This window comes from Asparagus officinalis, chromosome 3 (assembly GCF_001876935.1).
Source record: "Asparagus officinalis chromosome 3, Aspof.V1, whole genome shotgun sequence".
NCBI classification, from domain to species: domain Eukaryota; kingdom Viridiplantae; phylum Streptophyta; class Magnoliopsida; order Asparagales; family Asparagaceae; genus Asparagus; species Asparagus officinalis.
Window position 1 is genome coordinate 60,911,065 of NC_033796.1, and position 14,665 is coordinate 60,925,729.

General features: G+C 39.3%; 1 protein-coding gene across 1 annotated transcript in view; it reads left to right on the forward strand.

Moving 5' to 3' along the window:
- Nucleotides 1-13,987, forward strand: part of LOC109834220 (ELMO domain-containing protein A) — a 14,937-nt gene extending 950 nt beyond the window's left edge. The window contains exons 2-9 of the mRNA XM_020402198.1: nucleotides 9,629-9,747; nucleotides 10,064-10,132; nucleotides 11,228-11,343; nucleotides 12,045-12,099; nucleotides 12,177-12,297; nucleotides 12,381-12,428; nucleotides 12,539-12,633; nucleotides 13,585-13,987. Coding sequence (XP_020257787.1) covers nucleotides 9,646-9,747; nucleotides 10,064-10,132; nucleotides 11,228-11,343; nucleotides 12,045-12,099; nucleotides 12,177-12,297; nucleotides 12,381-12,428; nucleotides 12,539-12,633; nucleotides 13,585-13,686 — 708 coding nt within the window. The 5' untranslated portion in view covers nucleotides 9,629-9,645 and the 3' untranslated portion in view covers nucleotides 13,687-13,987. The remainder of the gene's footprint in view (nucleotides 1-9,628; nucleotides 9,748-10,063; nucleotides 10,133-11,227; nucleotides 11,344-12,044; nucleotides 12,100-12,176; nucleotides 12,298-12,380; nucleotides 12,429-12,538; nucleotides 12,634-13,584) is intronic.

The window sequence follows — 14,665 nt, forward strand, 5'->3', positions numbered from 1 at the left end:
AGCTATAAACTTTGAAGAATTCAAAGAATTTTCTTAGTCATGAGTTTTTTATGCTCATGAATGGTGGTGAATAAAAAATGGTAAAAATGGAGCATGCGTAGGGAGAGGCAATTTTGCCTAATGGTGGTCAGTGGGGACTCCAGATGATTAGTCATGGATGACATAGCTCATGAACATGGAGGGAGAGATTGTTAGGTTTTGGTTCTTAGCAGGAGTAGACTCAACATTTGATATATTGGGATTTGGCTAAGTAACATGACAATTTGATCATTTTTGTTCAACGCACTTGTAGTCAGATTGGTATTTAAATCATATAAAGATTTAAGTTGAAAGATTATATTAGGGTAATTTGGATCATTCTATATCATATCTTCTTTAAGAGAGTACTCTTGGAGAGAGAAATATAGAAAGTGGGAAAGAAAATAGGGTTGGATAAGCTTCTCATTTTGTCGATTTGTTGAAAATTCCACATCATCTTGGAGATCTTGAGTGGGTCCTTCTGCAAGTGAGTGCAGAGCTTGTGGCATAAACCTTTTGCATTTTTTGCATTTATCTATTTGTTAAGCCTCACTTGTTGACATAGTGAAAACATCTCTCCTTAATTGTAGAGGTAAGCGCAGATTGTGGCTGAACCATGTTATCTTTTGTGTTCCAACCCCAAGCTCTGTTGGGAATCGATATGAATTATTGAGGGTCGATTGGCGGAATTGCATGCGTGGATAACTAATTAAATCTAATCTGATGCAGGATAATTAATCTATGGATGTATGGATCAACCACACAAGGCAATAACTTATTAAGAAATTCGCACACTAGCAGAAACACAACAATAATCAAGAAGGAAAACAAACCATCAGAAAGATGAAGATATAACATGATCCAGCTCGGCTACATATACAGAGAGAAAATGTGTCGACTTTATTACTAGATATTACATGATATTCTTCCTTCTTGCAATCTACAAGAAAATCCAAAAGTATCATGCTGTTGATCTAATAAAAGTCACGCTCAAACCCTAGAATTTAACATTTGTTTTTGTTTTTTTGCACCATATCAATCACTTTACAATTATGCAACTTCTCTTTTTGGCTCTCTTGCTTGCAACTTCTCTTTTTGGCTCTCTTGCTTTCTTACTTAACCCTAGGCCTGAGGAATAACCCTATTTATAGAGTTTATCCATCTAAAAAAGACAACCATCAGTTCTATCAAAATTCAAACTCTGAATCTGACTAAACCATGCTCGTCAACTGTAAACAATGACAGTCTGAACACCTGAGCGAAACCGTTGATGGTTACTCTCAACAGTTCCAATCAATCCTCTTTTCAAAGATAAAACTTAGACTTTTATAAAGACACCTTTGAAATTGATGATTCTTGGAACCTTCACATTGTACGTTGTAAATTATAAGGATAGAACACAAGACATCCCATGTCTTCTGCTCCATCTCCCAAAGGGCTAAAAGGAAACTACCACTGCTTCTTGGTTGATGCAAAACCCTCTCTTGGTTGATTCAAACACCAAGCTTGACTCTAGGCTTGATGCAGACTTTAACATGACTTGATCTGAAGTGACTCCATCGAAACTTTCTTTAGGAACCCAAATCTTGTGCGAACTTTTCTTCCTTGTGATTGAATACCTCTTTGAAGACAAAGCTCCACCTTGAACTATGTTCCCCTCTAGCGACCTGTGTGAGCCATCTACACACTTCTTTCCAACTAGGCTTAGATAACTTTCATGGCCTTCTTTCCTACTATGGTTAGATAACTTTCACAGCCTATAGTGATGATTCTCTTGTACACTTGAGTTTGTTACGCTTAAGTATCTCTAATGATATAGGATTATGTCTTTTCGAGAATCAATTGAACTCGTCCAAAGCAAGCATCTTTCCACCCTTTCATACCACTCTAATTGTTTGTTTAATTGCAACTTTGCATTCCGTGTCATTTTCCATGTAAACAGTCTCTTAGACTCCCTTTATCGAGGAATTAAACATGCTAGTCGGAGAATATATGTGAGCAGATGAACTAGAAATCAATAACCAACCATCATGAGAAGTATTCTTCTTCTCAGAAACCATCCACACTTTGGTTTGTTGACCTTCTGAACACTAGCTGCATTGGATGAGCGACCAAAATAGCTTCGTCCTTTGTATGGCGCTTCAACCACTCTTTTTTGCATGCAGCCCATCTTAAAGTGACCATTGCTGTGAAAAAAGTGACACCTCTTAGCTTTCGACTATGTTCCACTATAAAAAAACTCTATGACTTGTCAATTCTGTATTTGACTTTGACCAAAAATCTAGTTGTCTTGAAAGTTCCTAAGTAAAGAGTGTCACTTTTACCTCATCCATGGTTAGAGTCTACAGAATTTATGTAACCCGACTTCCATAAACTATTGTGAAGAAAATAAATAATATTATTGCCTTATCCTCATTTTTTAGCTTCATCCGAGTCGCTACTAACTCGGTAACAATCATGTGTGAGTAGTTCAAATGTTCCAAAATAGTTGTACCCTCTTTTATGCACCATCTATATAATTGTTGCTTGTAACACTGCTTATAGTAGACTCTTGAACATGTAAAATCATTTGAGCTCTTCCTAGAGATCTATAGTTGTTACCTCATTTATCATGTTATACTTAAGTTCAGGAAGGTATAATTGAATCGTTCTATATGTCTTCTGATCACTTTCAACCACTCTTCATCTTTCATCCTTTCTAGCTTTGCCTCTACTTCGAGGAAGGATAGATTTAAATCATGTTAGTATGCCAAAGTCCAAAGTTTCACTTTCCATTAAATTTCTCAACCTCAAACTTTATAGAAGAAGAACGTTCACGCGCGTCTGTCATGAGATTAATCTTTAGCGAGACGAGTTATATTCCAATAATCCGTCTCTGATACCAATTGTTGGGGATCAATACCAATTATTGAGGATTGGTTGTAAAAGCGTGCACATAGATAAACTACATAGATAAACTAATTAGATGTACTCTGATGCAAGAGAATCGATCTATTGATGGACGCATCAACCACATAAAACAAGGAAAAAAATGCATACACAAGCAGAAACACAATGGCAGTCGAGTAAACAATAACATCCAAGTGCAAGACAAGGATATAATGCGATTCAGCTACCACCTACGTTTGTGGAGAAAAACGAGTCAACTTCATTAGTAGAGGTTAGAGGATGTTCTCTTTCTAGCAATCTGCAAGAAAATCCACAAGAATTCTCCTCTTGATCTCACAAAACTCACATACAGATCCTAGGATTTCACCTTTAGTTCCATTGCATCCTATTCAACTACCCATATTATGCAACTTTTCTTTAAAGTCTTGCTTTCTTGCAGTTGAATGAAAACCCTTTAATTGTATTATGAAATCTCTTGGGCTTATATAGGCCCCTACAAAACACAACTTACAAATAAGTCCTTATATATTACTAATATGTCACTAATATGTCAACACTCCTCCTCAAGATGGGCGAAAGATATCCACTAAGCCCATCTTGTCACATCCTCTAACCATATTTACTGAGCAAAGTCCCTTAGTCAGACAATCTGCTGCCTGGTCCTTAGTCGAAACATGACTTAGCTCCAGTAGTCCACTATCCAACTTCTCTTTGATGAAGAACCTATCGATCTCGATGTGTTTGGTTCTATCATGCTGCACTGGCTTGTTGGCGATACTGATGGCTGACTTGTTATCACACTACAACTTCATCTTAGCTCATTGATCCAGCTTCAGCTCCACCAGCATACTCTTCAGCCATAGCAACTCAGCAACTCCTAAGGCCATAGCTCTATACTCTGCTTCAGCTGTTGATCTCTCTACCACTGATTGCTTCTTGCTCTTCCACGAGACCAAGTTGCCTCCTATAAAGATACAATATCCTGAGGTGGACCTCCTGTCATGAGCACAACTAGCCCAATCGGAGTCACAATAACCCTCAATGCTCATATGTTCATTCTTCCTGAAGATTAGCTCTTTTTCGGGGGCACTCTTCAAATACCTCAGAATCTGGTACACTACGTCTATATGACCCTTCCTCGGATCATGCATGTAGCGACTCACCATGCTCACTGCAAAAGAGATATCAGGACGTGTGTGACTCAGATAGATCAACCTGCCCACCAGCCTTTGGTATCTGTCACGATCAACTGGTTCTCCAGCTTCAGCACCCAGCTTGAACTTCTGGTCGATCGGTGTAGTTGCAGGTTTGCACCCTAACATTCCTGTCTCTTTGAGAAAATCCAGTGCATACTTTCTCTGGGATAGGATGATCCCCCCCGCTCCTCGAGCTATCTCTATTCCAAGAAAGTATCAAAGCAAGCCAAGATCTTTCACCTCGAATTCCTTACCCAGTCTCACTTTGAGTTGGGCAATCTCCTTCTCATCATCCCCTGTAATAATCATATCATCCACATATACTGTAAGCATGGTGATGTGACCTTCACTTCTTCAAAAGAACACGGTATGGTCGGTGTTGATCTGCTGGTACCCCATACCAATCATAGCCCTCCTGAATCTGTCAAACCAAACACGAGGAGACTGCTTCAGCCCATAGAGAGACTTCTTCAATCTGCAGATCTTTTCCACTGTCTGATCTATATCGAATCCTGGTGGTATCTCCATGTATACCTCCTCCACTAGATCTCCATGAAGAAATACATTCTTCACATCTAGTTGGTGTAGCTTCCATCCATCATTTACTGCCAGAGAGATTAAGGTCCGAACAGTGCTCATCTTTGCCTCCGGTGCAAAAGTCTCATCATAATCGATGCCATATGTCTGACTATACCCTTTTTCCACCAGACGAGCCTTGTAGCGCTCAACTTGTCCATCTGGATTTTGCTTCACAGTGAAGACCCACTTACATCCAACTGCTCTCTTCTCTTCTGGTAGTTTTACTAGCTCCCAAGTGCGGTTCTTCTCAAGAGCCCCTAGCTCCTCGTGCATAGCCGCTTTCCACTTTAGGTCATTCTTAGCAACCTGCCAATTGTTAGGTACAGTAACAGAGTCCAATGATGCAATGAATGCCCCATGTGCAGGGTGGATGTTAGAATATGATACAAAATGGGCAAGATCCCAACCATATCTATCGGGAGGATTTCCCGTATTACTACGAGTAGTCATTCGTACTGATATTGGTGTGGGAAGAGTAGGGAGAGGAATGTTATCACCTTGGGATGAAACTGGTGGTGGTGTAGGTGTCTCAGGAGTCGGGGCAGGCGTTGGCAAGAGACTTGGCAGCACTAGTGGCACTGTAGGTACTGTTCCTGCAATTTGCTTTCCCTTCCTACTATAGGTTAGTAGCTCCCCCTGAACCGTGGGTCTAACACCTCTTGTCTCATTTTTCTTTTTTTCTTCATTTTCCTGCTCCTCCTCAACCAATTCTCCCTCCCAAGGAATTGATACAGAAATTGATTTCTTCACATTGTTCACCGATCTCTCACCATTCTCCTCCTCTCGCCTCATACTTTTAGTATTGGGCGAGTTACCAACGGATGAAGTTACCTTCCGGGTGTAATATGGCTCGAGTTCTCGAAAGTGCATATCCATGCTCACAAACAACCTTTTATCCACCGGGCTCCAGCAAACATATCCCTTCTGAGTAGCAGAATATCCCACAAAGATACACTTCACAGCTCTAGGGGCAAGCTTCCCGACAGATGGCCTGTTGTCCTTCACAAAGCACACATAGCCAAACACTTTAAGTGGAAGAATCCCACCATTATCTCCCTTTAATGTCTCACACGGAGACTTCTAATCCAGCACTCTCGAGGGCATTCTGTTGATCAGCGCTGTTGCGGTCAATACTGTTTGCCCCCACAATGTTTCTGGGACATTCATAGATATCATCACGCTTCTAGCAACCTCTAAAAGATGTCTGTTCTTTCTTTCCGCTACCCCATTCTGAGCTAGTGTGTATGGGCAGGTTGTCTGGTGATGTATTCCCTGAGCTGACAAATATTCTTCAAACGCTCTGTTAGTGTACTCTGTCCCATTATCCGACCTCAGTACCTTCACCACTGCTCCGTATTGAGTCTGAACATTCCTATGAAAGTTTTGGAAGCACCCAAACACTTCACTCTTATTCTTCATCAGGTATAACCAAGTAATACGAGAGAAACAATCAATAAATGTAACAAAATACTTGTATCCATTCATAGAACTTGTGGAACAAGGCCGCCAAACATCTGAATGTACCAAATCAAATGCATGAGAACTTCTATGACCAGAACTAATATAAGAGCTTCTAGTAAGCTTTCCAAACTCACATGCATCACACACAAGTTTCTGTTTATTTGCTTTCTCAAATAAAGAAGGATACAATTTACCTAAAACACTAAAGGATGAGTGTCCTTAACGATGGTGATGAAGCATTAACTCACTCTCAGCACTCATTTTAGATCCTACTCCTGCTTCCTCTACGACTGACACCAATGCTAAATCCAGCCCTTCACGATCCAGATACCACAATCCACTACGCCATGTGCCAGTCCCAAGTCTCCACCATGTTCCCTTCTCCTAGAAAATCACCTTGGGAATATCAAAAGAAATAATACATTTTAGTTGGAGGATGATAGAACTAATGGACAAAAGATTGACTCGAAAGGAAGGAGCATGCAAAACATTGGACAAAGTTACAGAACCAGTACAATCGACTGTACCCTTACCAACCACCGGCTGAAATGTACCATCAGCTGTTTGAATACTATCAGGCGATGCTAAGTGAGTATATGATGAGAACTCACTAGCATTACCTGTCACATGTCGAGACGCACCAGAGTCGACTATCCATTCTGATGATCTGTTGGGAGACATAGAAGCAAGAGCATGTATGTCATCAGTACCTTTGGTCGGATGAGCATAGGTAGCAGTGTTGCCTCTGGCGAAGAACGAAGTGGATGCCTCCTCAGGCCCACTCCTCAAGTCTCCATCCCCTGCTACTTGCTGCTTCCTCCTGAGTATCGTCAGGAGAGCACGATCCTCCTCAGTAAAGACCACCACAGCTTCTTCTTCCTCTGCTACCATCAGATTCGCCTGGTTCCCTACTCCTCTTCCACCTCGTCCCCCACAGCCACGACCAGAACCTCCGAACTGTCCACGTCCACCCGAATCTCCTTCCTTGGGTAGCTTGGTGCAAGCATGTCTTAGATGACCCACCGCACCGCAGTTGTAGCACTGTCGAGTCTCTCCCCTAGATCCAGTGTTGCTAGAGGCTGCCAGTGCTGACTTCACCACAGGAAGTCCACCTGTCCCCGCCTGCAGCCTAATACGAGTCGCCTCCTGGATCATAGCAGAGACAGCCTCCTCAAGCGTGGGAATCTTCGGATGAGCGAGCAGCAATGTAATTCGCTGAGCGAACTCTGATGTCAATCCCTTGAGAAACACCATAGTCCTCTTCTGTAGAAATGCCTCCCGCTCTTTACATCCCGATTCCTTGCAGCTCGCCCGAGGTGAGAAGTGATCATAATCTAGTCACAGACGCTCCAGCTCTGTGGCATACTCCTATACAGTCCTCTCTTCCTGTACTGTGGCGTCGATCTCTCCCTTAATCTGGAACACCCTCAGGTTATTCCCCACTCTATCATAGGTCCTCCTCAACTTTTCCCAGACGTCCTTCACCTTCTCAATGCCATCCACTGTGGCGGCGATCGACTGGACCAACGAGTTGAGGAGCCAGATGTACACCAACATATGAGTGGACTTCCACTTATCTCTTCCCTCCGAGTCCTCATCCGGCTCTGTCGCCTCTCCTGTCAAGTAACCCTCCAGGTTCCTCCCCGCAAGGGTGTATCTCACCCGCCGCGACCAGCTCAGGTACGTACTCGGTCCATCAAGCTTCAGATCGATGGTCGGAAGCTCCAACTTCTTCGATGGTTTTGTCGCGCTCTCACCAGCCGACAACTTCATCAGCTTCATCAAAGTTGACACCTCCGTAGGGTTTAACTTCTTGATGATCTCCTCCATCGAACATGCTTCAGACCCAACACCTGGTCACCTACTCTTCCGACCCTTGTTGTATGCAGTGAAAATTTCGGCAGCACCTCTGCTGCACAACAAGAGTAGGATCGCAAACAAATTCTCGTTTCTCAGAGGAAACAAGAACCAAAAACAGTTATATATCTCATCGATGTGAGATATATACTCTTCCTGTCATTAGTTCGAGGACTGAATCGAGGGAACCCATGCCAAACTCTAGGTTCGGCATAGCGCAGCAACGGGGGTCTCGTTAGCAGCGAGGGTGGGGCTGATCAGCGGGCATCGAGTGGGGACGAGAGGTGGGGTGTGGTGTGCAGGGTGAGGGGGGGGCGAATCGTGAACTGAGGGAGGAGGCTGGTTCGTGGGGGGGGGGGGTGCGATCGTGCGGGGGGGCGGTCGGTGGATGGTCATGGAGCGCGGAAGGGCTGGTTCGTGGGGGGGGCTGATCGTGGGGGGGGGGTCGGTGAGATGGTCATGGAGCCGGAAGGGGCTGGTTCGTGGGGGGGGGGGCTGGTCGGGGGGGCGGGCTGATCGTAGGGGGGCCTGATCGGTGAGATGATGGCGGTGGCTAGAAAGGAGGGGTCGGATCTGCAAAAAGGGGGGGGGGGGTTCAATGGTATGGTCTGCAGTGGGGGGGAAGGCGGAAGGGGGAGGGGGGGTTGTGTGGTCAGCGTGAGGGGGGGGAGGCGAAGGGTGTGGGGGGTTTTGGCCGCTAGCGGGTTTGCTCTGATACCAAGTTGAATGAAAACCCTTTAATTGTATTATGAAATCTCTTGTGCTTATATACGCTCCTACAAAACACAACTTACAAATAAGTCCCTATATATTGCTAATATGTCACTAATATGTCAACACTTGCTTAACCCTAGACATGATGAATAACCCTATTTATAGTCATACGCATCTATAAAAGAAACCCCTCATAAAATTGTAGCAAAATCCGGACTCCGAATTGACTAGACCGTGACTGTCTAAATGTAACTGTTTGCAGTGCAAGCACCCAAGCAAAACCATCGATGATCAAATTTAACAGCTCTTATTACTGAACTGTTCCTTTTGTCTTCTACCTGAATATAAGGGTAAATCCTGGCAAGATCCATGATATAGTAGGATATAGATCAAAATGCAGAATATAAAGACAACTAAATTAACCGCAATAAACACCAAAAGATAAATGGTTCGGTAACAAGCGGATGGTTTAGTAACAAGCGGAGCCTTCGTCTACAAACAAGGAGAGATTTTATTTTATTTTATTTTATTTTTTTCCAGTTCAATAACAAGTGATGAGCTTCTCCAAATTCTATGCCCCTTTATCTTCAAGACTGAACTTGGAAGTACAATGATATACACTGAATTATCCAACTGATTATCTCTTTCATTTCAACTTAAATCTTTACATGAGTTAATCCGATCCCAGCCATAAGTGTGATGAACAAAAATGAGCAAGTTGTCACATCACAGCCAAATCAAAATAGGCCAAATAATACTGAATCAAAATAGGCCAAATAATACGAATCCAAACATCTGCCATTTCAATTATGATTCAAATGAATATGGTTAATTTTCTCAAACAAGCATTGAGGAGATTTTTTATGTCTGTGAATATAAGAGCCATTTGTAGTGATATCTCTATAATTATTCAGTGGATGCAGCTAATGCTATGGTTGGGCCACGGTCATGGCTTGGAGGATTCTTTTATCGTTTAAGCAATAAGCAGAATGGTACTGAAAGGCTCATTGATTATACTCTCACTTCTGTTCAGGTATCTCAACATGATCTTGAGCCTCTCTTCATTATTCGATCAAAATAAAAGCAAGAAAGGCAGTATCATACTGTTATTCACCTTTCTTTTTCTCCATTCTATGATAAGTTACAAACACAATTTGAAGTTGTCGTGAAGGTGAAATGACTTGTAATCCATTTAATGCAGTATATGTACTTACCCACAATTTTCTTGTGATGATAAAAGAGAAAACTCAAACTATGTATGAACTACAGACTGACTTGTTGGCATTCTACAGCCTTCCTTATAACTTATTTTATCTTCAATTGGCTGTTAACTGATTATTTCTTTGCAGCAACAAAGACTACAAAGGCTTAAAGAGCGGCTGAATGTTCCATTTGATGAAACTCGACCAGACCATCAAGTATACAACTTTTCTACTCTTGATATATTTTAAATTCTCCTGTGAAGCTGAGTTCTGTTGTTCATATGCTATGCACTGAGAAGAATATCTCATAGAACAATCAAGAAAGACTAAAAATGGTATAACAAGGCATTGTCATTCTATTTGACCCAACTTAGCATTTAGGCACTTGATGATTCTTTGGTCAACTAGTTTGTCTCGATTTAACAAAGACATGAATCTTTGCTTATTACCTATCTCCATTGCACACAACAGGAATTTTCTTCCTATAACTGTAAGTTGTGTGGACTTTTCATTTTAGAAAAAAGTATGACCGGAAGTCTTAATTCCTCTTCCAGGTTATCATCTTTAAAGATTATTTTAGGTTTTACTGAAAGAATAAATTCACATATCCATGATTTACGTAATTTCCTTTAATATATTTCACTCTTTGTCCTTATTCCGCTACAATTGGGAGATAATTAATAAATACAATGTACATATCAGTTCTGGAAAAATTGCTGAATATTTGGGATGCAATAGGCGTGGCAACAATTTCAAACCTTTGAAAAGAAAGAAACAATTAGCTTCATACTACTATCTCTTCCCTACAGCCACAAATCAATGCAAGTAGAAGCACTGCTTTGTAAATTCCTGGATCAATCACTATCCCATACCAAAATATAGACAACAACAATGAACTACATTTACTCTTACTTATCTTTTTGTTGTTGTTTATCTTCTTACTTTGTTTGTGCGGGCGCGCGTGTGATTCATTAATAATATTTAGACATGAATGCCTTTTACTAAAGAAAGGTATTTTCCTTTCACTTTACGTAGTCTTTTATGTGCATATTTGAATACGGTATAACCATATGACAGTGTTTGCAACCTTTCTGAGTAAAATAATGCCGCCATGGATGGTCTATAATCTTAATTTCAAGGGATATGGTTTCTCTTACCAAATTTGGTTTATTGTGTGGCCCTATAATTTGTATCATGTTTTTATATACTTTAGTCTTAATTGTCGTTGGACACCTACTGTAACATATGTTGTTTATTAGTCTAGTGATTATATCTTATAATCATGCTCTCTAAATATATAAATAATTACAGGAAGCTCTCAAAGCACTGTGGCAAACATCTTTCCCAACAACAAACCTTACAGGCATGGTCTCTGAGCAATGGAAAGATATGGGTTGGCAAGGTTTAAATCCATCAACAGACTTCCGGTAAATTAAAGAATCAGAACAGTCTTAACACATGCATGCACGCACAGAAGGAATGAGCTGTTTTGCGTAGTCCTCAAATTACTATTGCTTTCTATTTATTTCAATCACGTATTTATATTCTTCATCTTTTAGTTTTGAATAAAATTACGTATGTGCTAAAAGCTACTAACTTATGACTGTGGATTTATCTATCAAATTAGACTTTCTATAAAACATTTCATTTGATACTCTTCATAATAAGACTTACGATGTTCTGAATTTGGCGAAACATAACAATATTATTAGCAGCCACAGATTATACCTCCACTTGTCTACCGCCTAGATGAAATCACAGATTGCATGCATAGAATGAGAATGCTGCAATTCATTACTAATTGTATTGGCATATTATTATTCTAAATATTATAATATGATAATATTACAATAGTTCAATTTGATATCAAATTGTTTTTCTCACTTATCAAATTGTTTTTCTCAGTTATTGTTAAACTTTATATGTTCCATGGAGAGATGATCTGATTTTCAAAATTTAAAGCAACAATATCAACTGCTTTGACTTGTTCTGGTATTTTAGTTTTTATTGAAAGGGTGGAAAACTCAAGTTATCTATGTGTCTTTTTGTGTACCAATCCTTGACTTTATGTTTACGATGTTGATTCATTCAATTTGAATATAGTTATCAACTTCAAAGTTTCTTACAGGGGCTGCGGATTTGTTTCACTTGAGAATCTACTATTTTTTGCTCAGACCTACCCGGTATCACATATTGCTTTCAATATGTTTTTGTTTACTTATTTTATACAAGTCATATATGTTGCAATTAATGAATGTAGATTTCTTACAAAAGAATATTACTTAAACAAGAAGGGACAAGAGCTGTATGGGAATATCCATTTGCTGTTGCAGGCATTAATATTACCTTCATGTTAATCCAGATGTTGGATCTATATTCAGGTTATTCAGGAATGCATTTTTTTAACATATCCGTGTTTTTTTATGAACGATGTCATGATCTCCAAGATATTGTTTGCCTACAGAAAAGCCTAAATCTCTTCCGGGGGCAAATTTCATAAGAGTACTATCTGGTGAGGCCAGGATATGTACAAATGCGATTGCAGTAAATAGTGTAACTTTGTTTTTCTAGAGTCAATTTGCTAGTTACCACAATAGTTACAGTATTGCATTGTGATTGCAGACGAGGAAGAAGCTTTCGATATACTATATTGTGTAGCCTTTCAGATGATGGATGCCCAATGGCTTGCCATGCAAGCTTCTTACCTGCAATTCAATGTATGTATATATATGCTTCACCACTTTTTCTTGTAATAATTTTATATTAATTTTGTATTTGACTCTTATAACCATATCATTTACCTTCTACATTGAAACGCGTGACATGGCTCTTATTTGAATTTTTGCTGTTATTAGACTCGCTATATCATTCCCTTTCAGCATTAATATTAGAGATGTCATTTTTTTCTGATTGGAAAATTATTCAGGACCTAGATGACTATTCTTTGTTCTATTGACAAGTAACAGGAGATTCATGACAACATTAATTCAAACCTTGTCTCATAAATATTCCCTCACACAACAAGATTTCTAATCTTAACTATTAATAAGTGAAAACACACTTTTTTTAATTCGTATCGAGGAAGAGATGAAAAATCAAGAAACGGAACAAAGCTTAGGGTTCTTAACAACAAAATTATTCTCCCTAAGTATACCAGGATCTTAGCTATGGCGTTCATTAAGAAGAAACTTTGTGTTTCATGTAAGACTGAACCTCTTCCACGGAACAAAATTTAATTTAATTTATTTTCTTTCACCTACTTAATGTCTAAAATCTTCTTTTAAAGAGATGATATCATCATCTCAAGGTGAGATAGAGATTAGAGGGAGCTAGATTAAAAATGGCATGTGCAATTTTGTACATTGAAAAGACAGAAAGAATCCAAACAGTATCCATTTGAGTACATTATCCTCTTTATACCATTTCTTTATTGTCTTGGTTCTGATTATATTGAATTCTATCTCTAGTCCTTATTGTTCGAAAAACAGGTCTCCTTGTAAAATTCAAAAGTCAGAATCGCTTTAATATACTGAAAATTGCATGCCTCTTAAAATTCTTGTTTCAACACCTCTTCTATATATTTTATGAACTTAATCCTTTTTGTTTTTAATGAATGTAAATCTCCTTAATTTCCTATTGTTTTCTTTTTGTCATTCTGATGCACGTAGGAGGTATTGCAAGCAACAAGATGCCAATTGGAGAGGGAGCTGGCTTTAGAGGATCTCCATCGAATTCAAGACATGCCAGCTTACAACCTTTTGTACAAATAACATTCAACATGAAATTGTAAATTCATAGTTCACTTTTTTTAAATTTATTTTATTTCATTTATCTTCTTTCCTTTTCTTAGAATCTAGGTTTAGTAGAGAGTGTAACTAGATCCAATAGTAGTATATGAGAGGAGATGACCCCGTAGTCTTTATCTGTCCAAAAGATTGGAAGGAGAGAACTTTAGAGAGAATATGAGATGATGACTACATATTGTGAGATTGAAACATTGAGAGATAAGAGATGATACTGATCCATCTTATAAGGTTCTCCATAATGAATTTTTCGTATTGTGCTCTTTTGATGTATGTCGAACTTAGTTGATCAAATCATATAAATCTCATTGTTCTTCTTCTTGATTGTGATTATTTCTATCCTTTGAATTGTGTTTTGGTTCTCGTGTTGTTGAGATCATATTATGGGGGAGTAAAATCCCCGAAAATTATGGCTTTGTTCGATTATTGTAATAAAAAATACTGATATCAGCTAAACCCATGTTAATAAAAAATATTGATTTATTACTTTGTGGGTATTTTTAATTAATTAAAATTATAAGAAGGGAGTGATAGTTTAGGTTGCAAGGTAAGACCAAAATAATTTAGGAAGTAAACAAGTAATTCCGTAGTTTAGGAGGTACGTAAGTTCTAAAAATAGTTCAATATAAGCAAATCTAATAGTTTTGGGGGTAAATAGCGACTCTGTCTAAAAATTGCCTTCTTAATATAAATCGAAAATTTTGAAAAAAGAGAAAAAAACATGATAATATTTTTGTTCATCATATCATAGGTTTTTCATGAATCTCAACCAAGAGAACCCTCTCTTGAGTTCAAGCTTGAAAGAAGAACCGGCTTTCGACATAGCTCTTGCTACGTGCAAACTGTATCCCCCCCCACCCCCACCCCCCTGTTAGATATAGGTACCCTACAGGCAATAATTGTATATTATAACAGGACCTATATGAATATAACATCATTGTTCAAA